The 17,007-nt window shown below is 46.4% G+C and overlaps 1 protein-coding gene across 10 annotated transcripts in view; it reads left to right on the top strand.

Annotated features, from left to right (window-relative positions):
- WDFY4 (WDFY family member 4) overlaps nucleotides 1-17,007 on the top strand; it is a 295,895-nt gene that overhangs the window by 25,919 nt on the left and 252,969 nt on the right. For all 10 annotated transcript variants that reach the window (XM_005565163.5, XM_015456044.4, XM_074001615.1 and 7 more), the window contains 5 exons: nucleotides 8,999-9,113; nucleotides 10,241-10,347; nucleotides 12,449-12,583; nucleotides 15,139-15,328; nucleotides 16,728-16,917. In XM_005565163.5, the coding sequence (XP_005565220.3) occupies nucleotides 8,999-9,113; nucleotides 10,241-10,347; nucleotides 12,449-12,583; nucleotides 15,139-15,328; nucleotides 16,728-16,917 (737 nt within the window). The remainder of the gene's footprint in view (nucleotides 1-8,998; nucleotides 9,114-10,240; nucleotides 10,348-12,448; nucleotides 12,584-15,138; nucleotides 15,329-16,727; nucleotides 16,918-17,007) is intronic.

The following is a 17,007-nucleotide window of genomic DNA, read 5'->3' on the forward strand; positions in this document are numbered from 1 at the left end:
AATAGTAACAATAATGCAAAGTGAGATAAAATGAGTGGAGAGCACCAGAGCTTCACTCACATCCTGGTCACAGCTCCACTAAGGAAACCAGCGTATCTACTGGGTCTGCACTCTAGCTAGTGGCTGCTGGTGACAGGTTGGCTGCAAGGGATTTCCTTTGTTGTCTGGGAGCAATACTCCTGCCAGTGAGGTCTGCCTTATAGTTGAAGTCTAGTTGTAGCATTGAAAGCACTTTTTATGAGGACTTAGTGTTTACTTGACTATGGATTTGGGGTTATTTTTGAAAAGCGTATACCTACAAAATACTCAAAGCAGAGAGAACATGAGCTGCCTCTCACATTTGAAAGTAGACTATGGCAGATGGAGGCTTTGGCATGTTTTCACTGGTAAATGCCTTTGTGAATATATTTCCTGTAACTTATTCATCAGTAATATTTAAAGGTTTCCAAAGATGACTTAGAATCTTCTTGGAAACACATTTATAGGATGCATTGCATACTTAGCATTAAAAAGTTGCCAAATAACTCACTTTCCATTAATTCATCATTTCCTCATGTTTTGGACTTGCAGTCCCATTCATCTCATTTCACAGACTGCATAACTAGGGCTAGTTTAGGAGAGACAGCTAAAGTTTCTCAGCCCTAGCCCTGCCTGCCCTGACAACCCCAGATTCTGGGAGGTGGGATAGTCTTACTCCAGTTCGCAGGTCAAATTTGTCTTATGGAAGGGACAATATAAGCAGTCCCCAGCCCCCAGTGCAAGTCACTGGTGATGGGGATGAGTTCAGCCATTACTGAGCTGCTGGTTCTCAGTGGCACCGTTCCCACCCACATGGGCAGCCCGGGGTCTGATGAAAGGACTCTGCACCCAAGAGCCAGGACTTGATTCTTCTTCACCTCCCTGTTGTTTATTTGAGAATTCGTTTGTTTGCTGTACTAATATTTATTAAGCTCCTATACTCTGTTCTAAGGCCTGGGCTATAGGAGTGAAGAAGACAGAGGTTTGCCCTCATGGTGAGTGTGGCCCAGAGCAGAGGGCATCGAATAGCACACTGTGTGTTTCATTTGGCCTGCAGGGGTTCAGAATGAATTAGTGGCCATTTTTAATTTTTTTTTCAAAATGGAAAGCTTTCATATGAAAATCAGATTTCTAATTTATCTTGAAAATTTTGGTAGACCTAATACTGACAGTTATATGGGAAGGGTTATGGGGTTCCCCAGGTAACCTCAGAGCTCATTCCAACATATTTTACTCATCCCATATTACTAATGAATGTTATGTCACCATACAGGCATGTGAGCTTGTGACTCCATATTTAAGTGTTACTATTATAAGTGAACCTTGATACTCATCTTTGTTTCCCGAACCCTGTCCTCTTCCCGATAATGGAGGCATAATGACCCTGTTGTTGAACATGTGGGCTTTCAAGTCAAAGAGATCAAGGCTCAAGTCCTGGCTGCATCACTTATTTATTAGTTGTGTGCTGTTGAGCAAATTACCAACTATTGCTGAACCTCAGTTACCCATAAAGTAGAGTTAATAGCATTTCGAGGAGAAACCATGAGGGTAAGACAAGACAATGATTATAAAGTCCACAGCTCATGGAAAGTAGACATTATTCCCATTACTTTTCCACCAGCCTCCAGGGTACTTACTGCACATGGACTGAAGCATTTGAGATTCCTGTCACCACGATTCCCCAAACTGCTGACACAATCTGCTACTCTGGATCCCTGGAGCCCACCTCTGGCAAACCCTGTAGAGGCAGAATATTATAGGCTTCTCATAATTTCCTTAATATTAATATTATTTTATTAAGTCCTACATGCCTACAAAACATTGTTTCTATTACGTTCCGACTAATAAAACCTTGCCAGAGCCAGAGTGCTCAGCCTTCTTAATTCAGAGTTGGTGGTGGAAAGAAAGATGGGGAAGATGGGAGATTCTTCTCAGGTGTAGTGCAGAACAAATCTAACCTGAGATGCAGCTTGAGAATATTTACTAGAATATAGGCCCTTGTGTAAGAAGATAAGCTTGTAAGCACTCTGTTCTGAATTTTATAACTATAAAACAGTGTTCTTTAAGGTTTTCCACGAAGTTCCCCCTTGGAAATAACAGAACCTAAAATGTTATGCCACTTCTGGAATGTGGCTGTTAACATCAAAGCCTTATGCATGTATTGGTTCTCATTGAAATCATACCCTGCCTGGGCTCTGAGACTCCTGAGTACAAACAAAAGAGTCCCGAACTCCCATGTGTGATGGAGCTCAACTCTATACCTGACTCTCTTCATTTTTGGCCCAAAGAAAATTAATTAAGATGATTTGGAATATTCTTTGTTCCAAAGCAATGCACACAAGGGATTTTGAATTGTCACTTCTGCTCAGAAAGGCCATGTCCCTGTGGTGTGGGGTCTTGTCTTACTGACCCCCAGCCTCTTTATTAGTTAGACTCTGATTGGAAGGGGTGATCTGTGTTGTAGCTGGGGCTGGGTGAATCAGGTTGACAGCTATGTGTGCCTCTCCTAAGTTGTTGTCACCTGGTAGCTTCAGCCTTGTGAGTTTTGAGATTTGACAATGGGCATTGTCTTGTGCATCAGACTCCCTCAGAGCTACTTCTTTGGCATCTTCTTCCCAGAGAAGAACTTCTCGTTAGCCTGTTTGTTTTTCTCTCATATCTGACTCCTCCAAACACAGAGCACTGAACTTTACCCTATCCCTGTCATTGTTTATACTTGAATCTGCAGTAACTGCTAGGCAAGCACAAAGGTGGGCTTGGTTCGTGGTACAGTGAATCCCAGCCCCATGGCCTCTTGAGGTGAAGAGTGGCTGCAGGAGTGCTAACCTACTCAACATTTTGGCTACTGTCTAGGTAATAAGGAAGAACCCAATGGAATCTCAACAAACTGGAACCCAAAAAGGGAGCTGCCCTGAGGGGAAGAGTGAGAAATGGGATTCTCACCCAGAACAGCAGGTTCCCTCCTCACCTACGGTTCTTCACTCTTCTTGTTAGGTCAAGGAATTCTTAGCCAAGGCACGTTGAAGGGTGTTTCAGTCCTGATTTAGGGTCAGCTCCTTCCAACCTAGCCTTTTCCCCTTTTCTTTTATTTCTTTTTAATATCACCCTATTCTTTCTTTGACCTGTACTAACCAACGTGTATATTAGAAATGAGGCTAAGAGATGAAATGATGCCTTAGGTTCCAACACTAGCAAGGGGCAGAGCCAAGACTTAAACTCAGGCACCCTGATGCCCAGGTGAGCAGTTGCTTTCACTGATAATAGCTAGGTAATATCCTACAGGTTCTAACTAGCTAGCCAGACATTCCGTTCAGTGTTTACATGTCCTCACAATAACGCTGTGATGTAGGTAGTATTTTTATCCCAGCTTTATAAATGAGGAAAGAGAGGTTTAGAGATGTTGCATAACTTGGTCAAAGTCCCCCAGTTGTCAGTTGGGAGCAGAACGTTACCAGGGCAGTCTGCTGTAGCTCTGCATTATTAACCACTGGATGTTCTTGCTCAGTGCTGGGGTTCCTAGGATGGGGCAGATCTGGTTTTTCTTTCCTTATTTCATGACTCACTGGACAATGGCTTTGCCTGGTTAAGACCTTACCTTTCCCTTGGGCTCAGAAAGAATGTCACCCCCGCACATAAGATGTTTAGATTGCTGACTCTAGGATGTTGCAGATAAGGAGGAAGTTTTATTTCATCACATGGAAGCAACACAGAGCCAATGACTTCTGTGGTGTGCAGGGTAGTGTTTTTTAAGAAAGATTCAATAGACTGTTGTTCTTTTCCTGCCAAGAGCCTTGGGGTTTGGTCTTTTTAGAACCTTTCCCATCGTATGATCTCACACCAAGTGAAGAAGGTGTTCTTCTAGCAATCATGGGAAGGTGCTAGTTTTGGGGGAAGAAAAGCACTTGAGGTCCTCATATTGCACAGAGATATCCTGTAATAATAGAAATAGGGAAATTTAGAGCTACAGAAGTAGCCACTAAGGTTTATTCATAGAATGTGGACTTTGAGAGAAAGCAGAAAGTAAAATAGAGAATCTTTAGCAATTAATGTAAAATCTATCAATGTTTGAGATAGACAACCTGGGAGGTGGGGCCACATTGGAGAAAAGGGAAATATGTGGATGTGGTAGATTAGAGGTGCTGTGAATGGGCTCACACTCTTCCCTTCAAGAGGTGAGATCTTCATCCCTTCCCCTTTAATCTAGATGGATTTGTATTGACTGGGCTAATGGAACAGGGCAGAAGAGATATTTCCAGACATCAGCCTCAAGAGGCTCACAGCTTCTTCTGCCTCTCACTTGGCATACTCACTCCTAGAGTCTAGCTGCCATGTTGTGAGGAAACCCAAGTAGTTCTGAGTGAACACCTGTGTAGAGAGGATCCAAGGCCCTGACCTTGAGGCTGCACTTGCTGCTGACTGCCAGCGCCGTCTGGCCAGCCCTGTGAGCATACCCACCATCTTGGAAGTGGATCTCTTAGCTCCCATTAGCTGTCCTAGCAGAGTGGAGCACAGAAAATGTGTCCCTGCTGAGCCCTGCCCACATTGCAGATCCATGAGCAAAATAAATGATTGCTATTATTTTAAGCCACTGAATTTAGGGGTGGTTTGTCATGCACAACAGGTAACTGGAAAAGTGGGTAACACAAGAAGGAATACATCCATTTCCTAGTACGGAGGGATTGAAATGAACACTAACTTAGTTGTATTTAGAGGTGAGTGTATTTTGGTGTTTGTGTGTGTGCATATGTGCACATTCCTAGGCTGACTAGTCAGCCAATGGTGCAGAGTTTATGATGTTGAGTATGATTGATCATTCTTGTAAAAACCAAGTGTGAATCTAACTGATAATTGAAGAAAGATAAACACTGTTAAATAAAATAGCAAAGATGACCAACAATTATTTTTAAGTGTGGTGTCCAGAGGGGAGAGTAAGGGTAAATACCCCTCTTTATCCACTCCTCACTCTACCCCATCTTGGAGTGGGACCTGCAACATGGTTTATTCCAATCTTGGGGAAATAACACTTTTGCTGTTTTGTTATTTTAGCAAAGTTTTGATGCACTGTTTTTTGTTTTTGTTTTTGTTTTTGTTTTTTAACAGAGGAGAGGGTCCACTGCATCACACTCGCAGGGAAACTTCATGCAAAGTCTCAGAAATGCTTTGAGCTCCCTTAAAGACAAACCTGACAAACTCTGCAGTAATGGAGGAATAATGACATTTTGTTCATGCTGGAATACCAACCATGTTCTCTTTGTCATTCAAAAGCTGGGTTTTTCCTCTCATCTCCCCTAGAGCTTTGCCATTCTTTATTTTCCTTTGGAGACCAGAGCATCATTTTCTTTCTCTTTCTTCCATGTGAAGGGACAGCCATGAGGCATGATGGTGCAGCTTAGATAATGTTAGCAAATAAAAGTTTTTAAAAATATTGAGCAATATTCTCCCAGCATGTAAATCCCAGTTTGGGAAAAAAATTAGGGCCTTTTGGAAGCTGCCTTAACTCTTTGGGGTCCCCATGGTACCATTCAGTAAATGATTGGCTCTGTGCATCAAACAGCACCCCGGTGGCCTGAAAGAGTTAATGCAGCTTCCAGAAGTGCCCATTGAGGTCCCAGGAAGGAATCTGGGCCTTGGGAGATCTGGCTCAGAGTACAATTACTGTTCAGCTCACAGTGGCCCAATTTGCTTTATTGTGGAGTGCCTCCTGGAGTCCCACTGCTCCAGAGACGATATAGATGCTTCTGAGTCAACTGCCTGCAAATTGGTCTTTGAGGGGTTTGTCAGTGCAGGGAGGAGTTGCAGGGATTTGTTAGAAATACATCGTAGCAGAGTTCTCATTTCTAGGGAAGGAAATCATCTTGCCACAGAAATTCCAAGCCAAAAGGATGGACTTTTTCTCTCCAGGGATTAACGTGTCTGAGTGGCAGCTGGCTTGCAGGTGGCAGCCATAAGTTTCGTAGACGTGCCAATGCTACTTTGGGTATGTGCATGTGTGTGTGAAATAATTCAAACCCTGACTCTGCCACTTAACTGATTTCTCTTAAACTCCGGCTAAGCCTCAGTTTCTGTAAAGTGGGCATAATAATAGTACAAACCTCAAAGGCCTGTTTTGAGGATTAGTGGAGCTAATGCATGGAAGTGTAATGCATAGTGTAAGTGTTTAGCATGGCACTGAGGCCCAAAACATTTAGTCATTGTTACTGCGTATCATGGGTTTCATATTCGTTTCATTCACTTATCAAGTATGTGTTGGAGGTCTGCTATGTCCAACAGTGTTTAACAGTAATCTAGCATTTTGGTTGTTTTAGCAAAGTTCTAACCCACTACTTTAAAAAAATTTACATAAGCAAACGCCAACCAAGTCTATTTATAGGGTAGAAAAAAATTCAGATCCACGTAAAATTTTGCTCAAAACACATGAGTACTCACAAACCAATATATAACAAATAAAACATTTCAGATAAACTAAGCTCCCTGTGTACACATTCTATAGATCGTTCCCCTCCCTTTTCCTCCAATGGGGTTCTCTCTCTTGAATTTGGGGTGCCTCATTCCCTGGGTGGATGTTCATTTCTATTAGCTACATATACAGCCATCAGTAACATTCAATCTAGTCTTACAGGTTTTTATAGACTCATACTGTAATATACTTTGACAACTTGCTTTTTCCACTCAACATTCTATCTCTGGGATTCATTCATGTTGATGCATCTAGCTCTATTTCTTGTTCAGTACTATATAGTACCCTATTATATAAATATACGACAAATTATTCATTGTCTTATCAATGTATATTCAGTAGTTTTTTCCCCAGTTTTTCACAGCCACAAATAATGCCACACAAATGTTTTCTGTTCAGTACATGTGCCAAAATTTCTTTAGGGAATACACCTAGGAGTGAAATTGCCAGGTGGTACAGTGTGTGCCCCTGTAACTTTGTTGGATCAGGTTAAACCCTTCTTCAAAAGGTTCTTCCAACTGATACTCTGTAAGTAGCACATGGGGGTTCCAGGATCCCTCCCATTCTCCTACATTTGGTATTGTCAGGTATTTCATTTTTGTCCACCCGAAAAGTATAAAATATTGAGGTTTCAATGTCCACTTTATGGATCATTAATAATTTGTTATTTATTTCATCTTACATAAATGACCTGCTTTTTCAGTTGTCTATTCTGTTCTTTTTTAAAAAGCAGGTTGTTTTTGTCTTATCTATTTTTAGTGGTCTGGATACTAATCCTCTGTCAGTGGCATGCATTGTGAATATTTTCTCCCAGTTTGTGGCTTGCCTTTTCACTTTGTTTATAGTATCTTTCAATAAAGGGAAGATTTTAAAAGGCTTTTGTTTTTAACAAACATAATGCCACAGCAAGACACACATTAAAAATGTTTTTCCTCTTGGATTTTGAAGCCCTCCTTATCTTTCCTAGATGGAAGAGCTCAGATTAAAAAAGAACTCATTCAGGTCTTCGAGTACGAGCTTAAGTGAAAGTGGGTGGTGGGTGGTGCTGAGTAGAAGCAGGGCAGCAAAACTGCCTTCCATGGAGGCCATGGATGCCCGGAATGTGCGCAGCAGCTGGCCTTCCTGGTGGGAAGCAGGGACAGGGAATCTCTCGAGAACTCAAGTCCTGGACCAAGGGCAGTCCCTCCACTCTGACCATTGGTCTGGAATGAGCCCTTCTTATCGCAGGACTAGGAAACTTAGCTAGTCCTGCTTAGCCAGTTCTACAACACAGTAGAACAAAGAGAAAAGGCCATCTGCCCAACGACTTGGCTGAAAAGCAGACTTACGAACAGGGCTACTACAGAAATAGGGAGTAAATTCTGAAATGAGTCTGGCATTCCAAACAGAATTTTAAAACTCCTGACTTCTACTAAATAGTATCCTGATAATAAGGGGAAAAGTCTGCAGAAAAAGGTGATTAGGTGGGATAGAAATACAGAAAGGGCAGATAAGAAAGCATTTTAAGGAAATTGAAAAAGAGGAGATTAAAAACAACAAGCTGGACTAGAGAAGAATCTTTTAAGCCTGGAACTAAGCCAGAAATTTTAAGAATAGATTGAGAAATTTGATTTCATGGGAATTTCAGATTTCTGTGTAGCAAAACCAAACAACAGCAAATTAAAAGACAAAATGACAAACTCAAAATAACTGAAGTTATATTATGGCCCATCTAACATTTTTTAGGTACAAAGAGCTCTTTTAAATAAATAATAGTAAAATCCCTAATAAAGTTATAGGGTAAGAAAAGAAACAGGCAATCAAGAAACCCGATAAAGGTTATCCACCCTAGGAATCAAAAGGTTGCCACTGAGATGAGATATTTTTTCGCTTCTAAGTTTTTCATTAAGGATGAAAGAGCACAGCGATGCTCAGTGTTGCCGAGGGTGTGGAGAAACCTGTCCGCTCATGGGAGGCCTGGAGAGTCTCATCTGGTTAACTTTGTCTGGAAGCCGAGTTAGAAATATGTGCCAAAGTACTAGAAAATAAATCACACCCTTTAACTTGCAAGCCCACTTTTTGGAATTTATCTAAAGGAAGTAATTGAATGACTAAAACTGGGATATCTATACAGGATTTGAAACTGTATATGAGGAACAACAGGAGGGGCTGGATGAGGGCCGAGGAAGGGAGAAATCTGGAGAGGCGGTCCTGGTTCTCCCACAGGACAGCGGGCGCCTGGCAGGGCCATCCACCGATACCAGATGCAGCAAGCTGTGGGGAAGGCGGTGGACTGGGCTCTGTGTGTTTGAGGTCTTAGGGGCTCGTGTTGAGGGGATGTCTGGGCAGTTAGAGAATCTGGACGTATTGGTGTAGGGATGGTGGTTGAGGCTGTGAGGGTGAGTGTCGTGGTGGCCTTTTGTATGCACCTGGTAAAGGAAGTCAAGCTGTCAGCTTGGGCCGGTGAAGGGCAGCATGGCGGGTGGTGCTCATGCCCTGCTTGTGGCATTGCCATCTCTGACCAAGTCCCATCTGTTGCTTCAGGCTTGGGAACACTCCGTGGGGATCATCTGCTTTCCCAGTCTCCAGAGGCTGGCTGAAGATGTGTCTGACCAGCTTGCCCAACAACTCCAGAAGGCCCTTGTTGGGAAGCCTGCGGGTAAGAATACAGAGGTGCTGGCAGACCCTCTACAGAGAGCAGTGCAGCCCTGCACACCCTCCCTGGTCTCTCTGGCCCCTCTCTGCTTTCACGTGGAGCTACAGTGTTGCCTGCCAAAGAGAAGTGGGCCCCACTTTGCCACTGAGTGCCTTGGGGACCAATGGAAATGCAGGAGGAGGGAAGAGGGGTCAGGGAGCTCTGCTACTTCTGGGACACAGACATAGACAAACAAACACACACACTGCACACAATACATTATACACGGACACACAGACACACTACACACAGATGCTACACATGCACAGACACTACACACAGATGTTATACACAGATACACACAGACACACAGAGATACAGAGACACATACACATATACTACACACACAGACACATACAGAGACCACACACAGAAACTACACACAGACACACACTCTACACATGCAGACACACCCAGAAACATGCTACACACAGAGATACATATAGGCACACACACACACCCAGAAACACTGCAACACAGACACACACACACAACACACAGGGGACCATGGTCTCTCAGAGGAAATGCTAGGATTGAAGATGCACCTGTGTGTTCAGTGGAGCTCTTGGTCCTGAAAAGATACAGAGGCCAAAGTGTGCATCTCTTGTGGGGCCTCCTGACTTGCATTCTTCCCCTCATGTGTGCTGATCCCTGGAGGCAGGGCAGAATTTCACAGCGGCTGAGGGCCGAGGGTCAGGAGGAAATTCTAAGGGGAAGAAATTGCTCAGCATGGTATAGATTTCAGGAATTCTTGCAACATAAGGGACTGTGTGATCCAGGAAGTAGGGGAAGATTCAGGATTGTGGGGAGTCTGATAGCCAAGGAGCTTGTTCTCACTCATTGGCAATCAGGAACCACTGATGGTTGCTAAACAGGGACGGTGGCACGAAAAAGGCTGTCTTCCAAGGAGATTAGTCTGGCAAGGTGTGGAACGTTTGGTAGAGACGCAGGTGGCCTTGGGGATGTGTAGGAAAGATGCCGAAGTCCTCTACAGATGCTCAGGCACATGTCCTGGGAAGAGGGGGCCCTGGATGGAGGGGAAGCTGGGTGGGCAGGTCGTTGTATGCCCTCCTGGTGACACTTTCTTCCAGAGCAAGCTCGGTTGGCAGCTGGACAGTTGCTGTGGTGGAAGGGGGACGTGGATCAGGATGGCCACTTGCTCCTGAAGTCAGTGTACGTGCTCACGGGGACAGACTCGGTGAGTTTCAGGCCATCGGCCTCTGCCCTGGGCACTGCTCATCCAGGTGCAGAGGGAGGTCTAGCACAGAGTGGTGGCATGTCCCAAAAGGGTCATTCGTTTCATAAAACAGATTTATTATTTCTCCTCCCTCCTCCCCTTCTGGTGTAGAACATGGACTTCAGAGTCTGAAATTCCCACCTTCCCACTTGACAAGCTGTATGTAACTGTGGCCAGATTGCTTTCCCTTTCTGCCCCTTGGTTGCATTTCTAATTTTAGGATTGGGGGTAATAACGCCTCTTTTCTGGGGTTAGTGTGGGATTGATAATGGCTGATGTTTATTGACTATTTCTTACCTGTGGGGCAAGGCTGGGTGTGTCCAAGACATCATCAGTTAATCCTCCCAAGGACCCTATGAGTCAGATCACGGTGATACCAGTGAGTGATGAGAATGTGGGCTTACCTACGCTGTGCACCTGCAGTCTGTCTGATTCCAGAAGCCATGCTCTGAGCCACTGTTCTTTATTTCTTCCTGTTACAGTCAGCCTGAACAACGTGCCCTGTAGGTACCTGTCCTGCCCTTACCCAGAGATGAGGGCTGTCCTCTTTCTTCCCTTCCCACCCATACCCACTGTGTGCCAGGAACACAGCAGGGAATCAGGGTGGCTGCTGCCCTCAGTGTAACTTCTCCAAATTCTTCCAGTTTCTACCTGCTACCCAGTTCCAAAGCTGCTTCACTAGATGAACCCAGACATGAGATGGGCATTTGCAGCCATGCTTGGAGGGGTGATAGGAGCATATCACACAGCCCTTGTCTGGGGCCAGGGGGTGGTACCTGATCTGGGAAGTTAACTGAAGGGAGGACCTCCTGACTCTTCTTCAAGTAAACTGCCTGCACCACTGTCAGGCACAGCCGTCTGAAGCATAGCACGAGGGCTCATCACATCTGCCCCTGGGGAAGGACTCTCTGCAGTCTAGGTGGTGACACATCAACCTAAGGGCTTGCTTTTCATTGCCTGTGCATGATGCATTGGGAGTGAGGTGGGGGAAGGACAGGGAGAGCTGCCCTGAGGGGGTCAAGGTTAATAAGGTGTCAAATACATGGAGGACAGTATCTTGCACTGTAAACCCTTACGGCCAAGGCTAGGACTAGCAGCCTGCATCTAGTCCTGATCCTGGCCCAGATTATACATTTGTCCTTCTCTTTCTCTGACTTCTCCATCGTGTCTGTCAGGTTAACCAATGGAGTGGGAAGTTGCATGGACAGCATTCCATAGATTGACCCCACAGGTGCTCACATGTGCGCATGCACACACACATGTGCACACACACATGCACACATGCACGCACATGCACACACAGAGGGTGCAGCTGCAGTAATCCTGGTGGAGCTGCAGGCAAAGCCCCAGGAAGAAAGATCCCAGGAAGCTCCTGGCAGGCTGGTCTCCATCTCTGCAGACTTCCTGTCCTCTTGGCCTCTGTCTGGCAGCCCTGAGCTGTTTAGTTGAGTTGCTGGCTGTCTGATTGTCAGTCATCACCTATTGTGCTGTTTGGACCTTGACGAGATCTGTCTGGGATCTAGATGAGAGGGTGGGGAGGGGCCTGATTAGGTCCTCACCACTGTTGTTCACACACATATTATCAACTTCACCTCTGGACTGCTTTCCCTTCCTAATCATGAGGCCCTGGGCCACAGTCACCCAGTATGATTTGCTAGGAAGCCGTTGTATTCTAATTTATACAGTTCCTCCCCTTTCCCCTCCTTTCCACCCTTCCTTTCCTCCCTCCCTCCCTTCCTTCCTTCCTTCCTTCCTTCCTTCCTTCCTTCCTTCCTTCCTTCCTTCCTTCCTTCCTTCCTTCCTTCCTTCCTTCCTTCCTTCCTTCCTCTGTGAATCTTATAAAGGAGCTATGGAGCACATAGTAGGCACTTTATATAAAATTAATCTTCACAGCCACCCTAGGTGCATTCTCTGGTTGTCAGCATTTCACCCTTGAGGATTGGAGCCCAGAGGGACTGTCCCACGGCCTCACTGAAATCGCTGCAGGGGCCTGATCCTGGGTCTGGACTGACCTGCTTCTGCTGCCTTGCTGCCTGGGTTCACGTGTGCTCTTCTCTTGCAGGAGACGCTGGGCAGGGTTGCTGAGTCTGGGCTTCCAGCCCTGCTCCTACAGTGCCTTTACCTCTTCTTTGTCTTTCCTCTGGACAAAGATGAGCTTTTTGAGAGTGATCTTCAAGTTCAAAGGATGTTCGTGCAGGTGAGTTCGAAGAGGGCCTCCAACTCCCTGGGTCAAAACCTCATTTCGGGGACAGACTCTACAATGCTTCCCGGAGATGATTTTATCTTTCTCAGCCCAGGTTCCTGAACTCCGCTGTTCTCCCAGAGGGTCTAAGCTTCCCTTTCCCTCCCCCTCACCTCCCTCATGCTCTGCATGGCATACATGGTTGGAAAATAAATTGCTTTCTCTTCTCTGCACCTCATCGTGTCCCTGTAGCACTGTCCCCTCCCTTGCTGTCTCCCAGAAACGTGGTCCCCTGCCCCTGCACTTGGCTTCCCTGCACCCATCCAGCTCCCCTCCTCAGTCTGCATTCTCGAATCCTGCCCATCCTCCCTGGGATCTGGAACCTCCTCTTCAGCCCCTTCTCCTCTGTTAACAAGCACAGTCTGCCCCAGTAGCAAAACAGTAGCCAAAATTTTCTAAGTGTAAGTTTTGTATCCACCCCTGTGCCATGGTCTCACACGGGTCACCTCCAGGAGTACTCTCTGCCATCCCAGTATGTGAGTAGTGCTGTAATCCTGGGCCCATACAAATTGAGGAATGGTGAGTGAGCATGGGGTCTGGGGTCATAGAAGTCTTGGATGGGGCTGGGATTGGCACCCTTGAGTAAACTTGAGTTTACGTGTTCTTGGTGCCTCTTCCCTCCTCTCAGAAGATGTCTCAGGCCTCTAAGCATCAAATGCAATTTCCTTCTCTCATTCCCCATCTTTCCTCTTCTGTTTGACTGACTAACTTCTCACTTCTTTCCCCTGCCCACTTCCGGGCAGTTTCTGCTTTCTCAGCTTCTGACATGCTGAGCTCTCCAGATAACCCTTCCTGCTCCCTGAGCTTGCAGGGGAGGGTACGGAAGACCGTGTGGCCCAGGAGGATACGGAGGACTGTGGGGCCCATTGCTGTGTGTCCAGTGTCTGCAATGTCTCACACAGAGCAGGTGCTTGTGACTGTTCAGTAAAGTCCCAAATGCAGCTGTCCATGGTACACACATGTCCACATTGGCATCCACATTAGACGAATTCCCAAGTCCATTCCTCATTTCCAGAGGGTAGTGCATGAGTTCTGGCAGGTTCCATTAATGGTGGGTTACCCTCTGAGTTGCATTTGTGGAAATGTAGGAGTCATCTGCTTTTATGTCAATCATATTCTAAGTGGAGGCCAGGACGCTGCACCAGGCACTTTCACAAATGTTTACTGTGTGGCTTTTAGGTGCCCTGAAGGGAAGTAGTGCAGGGTCTGTCTTTGAGGTCTTCTGGGTATTGGACAGAATGTGTGCCACAGGGAATAGACCATACCTGCATTGCTCAAGGGTTTCTGTTACTTCATTTCACAAAAATATACGGAGCCCCTACTGTGCGCAGCTCTATGCCAGACAGACGGATACTGCAGCAAGCATAGGGCTTCACTTTGAAAGGTGACAGAAGGGTGAAGAAGCCAAACAAGGGGTAAACAATCCAGGAATAAGTGTGTAGTTAGCAAGTAAAAAAGTAGAGATGAGGCTTTGCTCTGTTGCCCAAGCAGCAGAGCAGCAGTCAGCAAGTTTTTAAGTGCTATGTAGGTAAAGCCAAGGGTGTGTTGGGCAATGATGGCAAGAGGCCCTGATTTGTATGAGAGAATCAGTGGAGTCTATTCTGAGGGCATGGCATGTAACCAGAGAGCTGAGGGTTGTCAGGGTCCGAGGAGGTAGCCTGGCCTGGTGGGGTGGAGGAAGTGGAGAGGAGCAGAGAAATGGCCATGCAAGCCCAGGGACAGGTTAGACCTTGGTCACATGGCCACACCTACCTGCAAGGGAGGCAGGGAAATGGGACCTGCAGCTGTGGTCCATGATGCCCAGCTTCTCTATGTATCAGACTAGAAGGGGCAAATGCCTTCATTCCCATGGAAGGAGCTTGTGATATTTGCCACACTGGCAGCAGGTCCTGTTGGACCACCAAAAGCCCAGGGGAGAGCTGCAGTGGATAAAGTGAGTGAGAAGGCAGTGCTAGTCCATGCAGGATGCTATGGGCCCTGCTATGGTGCTGGGATTTTATCCCAAGTGGAGAGGGAGGTTTTGCAAGTCCCTCTGTTAGCCATTAGGAAAAGGGATTGGCAGGAACAAGGAACCCAGTTAGGAGGCTGTATGCTCACCCTCGTGGTTTCATGCAGAAGTAGAGTCTGAGTGTCAACAAATAATTCTGAAACACTTCCCTTTTTAAATAGCACAGGGTCCTGTTAATTCTATACCTTAATTGTGGGTGACACTTTTTGGTATCCCCATTAAAAACACACAAAGTCAATTACTTCTTTATTATTCTGATTTGGAAGGGATAACAATTATTTGTAGAGGGTTGATGCCGTCAGATTTGAGCCCCAGGTCCTGCCACCCTTTCGTAGGGGCTCTGTTGACCCTGCTGGTCTGGGGTAGAGGGTGACCCCATTCAATCCTGTCCTTCCCACTGACACATGCCCATCAGTGCTCCAGAGAAGTAGGGAACAAATCCATCCCAGGAAGGAGACTTCCTAACCAGGTCTCATTGGCTGTTTATCTTCTTGTTTTTCAGATGTTGCTCAATATTTGCAGTGACTCTCAGGGCCTGGAGGGACTCCTCTCAGGAAGTGAGCTGCAGTCTCTGCTGATTGCCACGACCTGCCTTCGGGAGCACAGCTGCTGCTTCTGGAAGGAACCCACCTTCTGCGTGCTAAGGGCAATCTCCAAGGCCCAGAACCTCAGCATCATCCAGTACCTGCAGGGTATGGCCCGGGAGACTAGGTGTGGGCTGTGGACCACGCAAGAGCTTCCCTTGAACTCAGAGCAAAGGCTGAGGGCCCACTTTCTACAATGAGACCTGGGATGCTCTTGCAGCCTCTGTATAGAATTTTGGGACCAAAGAAGAGAAGAATGAGCAGCCATGTCCAGTAGATAATTCTACATGGCTTGGCTCCCTTCATGAAAGTGCTTTTCTTGTTCATTTTGCTGCTCCATTGGAGGGAGGAGGGAAAGAGGATCTCACTGTGCACATACTACCCATCAGACACTGTGCTGGGCCTGTTTGTACACTATCTTGCTTGTTTCTTTGAGATGGCTATTAATGCCGTTTTGGAATGGGGAAAATAGACATTAAGAGCAGTAGAAGAATTTTTCAGGGCTATTCAGCAGGTGAGGAAGAGAATGCACTTTCAAACTTAAAAATGCCTGATTCCAGCACCCTCATTTTTACCCTGGGAACTATGTGTAGGGGTTAAGGCCAAAGACTCTGGAGCCAGACAGCCAGGACTGGACTCCAGCTCTGTCCTCATAGCTGAGTGATCTCAGGCACTTAACCACTGGGGTGCCTCAGTTCTCTCATCTGTAAAATGGGGATAATAATACTGCTGATCTTACTGGGTTGTTGTGATTCTTTGCGGCTCTTCTGAGTCCTCGCAGCTGAGAAGCTGAGCTTGCATTATCTCGAGTTCTCATAGGTACTTTTTCTGATCCACTGGATTGGCTTCCCCAGCACTCAGAGGAGGCTTCTCTCAATGAGAGATTTCTAAAAACAGTGACCCATCCAAATGCAAATCTGACGACCTCTCTTTTCAGACTCAAATCTTCCCCTGGCTCCACACCACTCTGGTGGGGTAGCCAGTAAGCCCCATGGCCTGCCTCCTAGGAATGGGCCACACCCTCCTTCCTCTCTGTGGGCCACACTTCAGTGTTCCAATCTTCCGGCTTCTTCAGTATCCAAAGCACCCCATCTTTTCACCCGCTGCCTCCTCACACGTTCATACATCCTCCCCTGCACTTTTCATCAAGCTGATTTCTGCTCAGCTCCAGCACTACCTTGTTAAGATCTGAGATGAGCTCAGGTCTTGCATTTTACATCTCACTACCTAATGGACCTGGACTCTCCCTCTTGCTGAGAATTAGGGACAGAGGGCTGAGGGACTGCCTTCCTCTCCTGTGCCACCTGCTCGGCTTGCAGAGTGTGGCTGTCAGGGTAGCACTTTCTCTGGGGCAGTCTTCTTGATCCAAGAGCCAGCAGAACATGTTTTGGATTAATTCCCATTCATGTCTTGACATATTGTTTGGAGTAGGGGAGGTAGGTCGACCATGGCAGGAAAGCTCTTGCTTCCAAGCTCAGCAGGTCTCTCCTGTGCTTCCCTCCTCCAGCGACAGACTGTGTCAGGCTGTCCCTCCAGAACCTCTTCAGGCTCACGGACACTCTCCCCGCCCCTGAGGTGAGCGAGGCTGTAAGCCTGATCCTGGGATTTGTGAAGGACTCCTACCCCGTCTCCTCGGCTCTGTTCCTGGAGTTTGAGAATTCAGAGGGCTATCCTCTGCTGCTCAAAGTGTTACTTCGGTAAGTGGCTGTGTTTGGTACGGGGAGAGCACAGGACCACCAAAGCCTCAGTCTTCGGAATCACTGGGGTGCTTTGGAGAAAAATAGATA

This window comes from Macaca fascicularis, chromosome 9 (assembly GCF_037993035.2).
Source record: "Macaca fascicularis isolate 582-1 chromosome 9, T2T-MFA8v1.1".
Classification (NCBI taxonomy): Eukaryota; Metazoa; Chordata; class Mammalia; order Primates; family Cercopithecidae; genus Macaca; species Macaca fascicularis.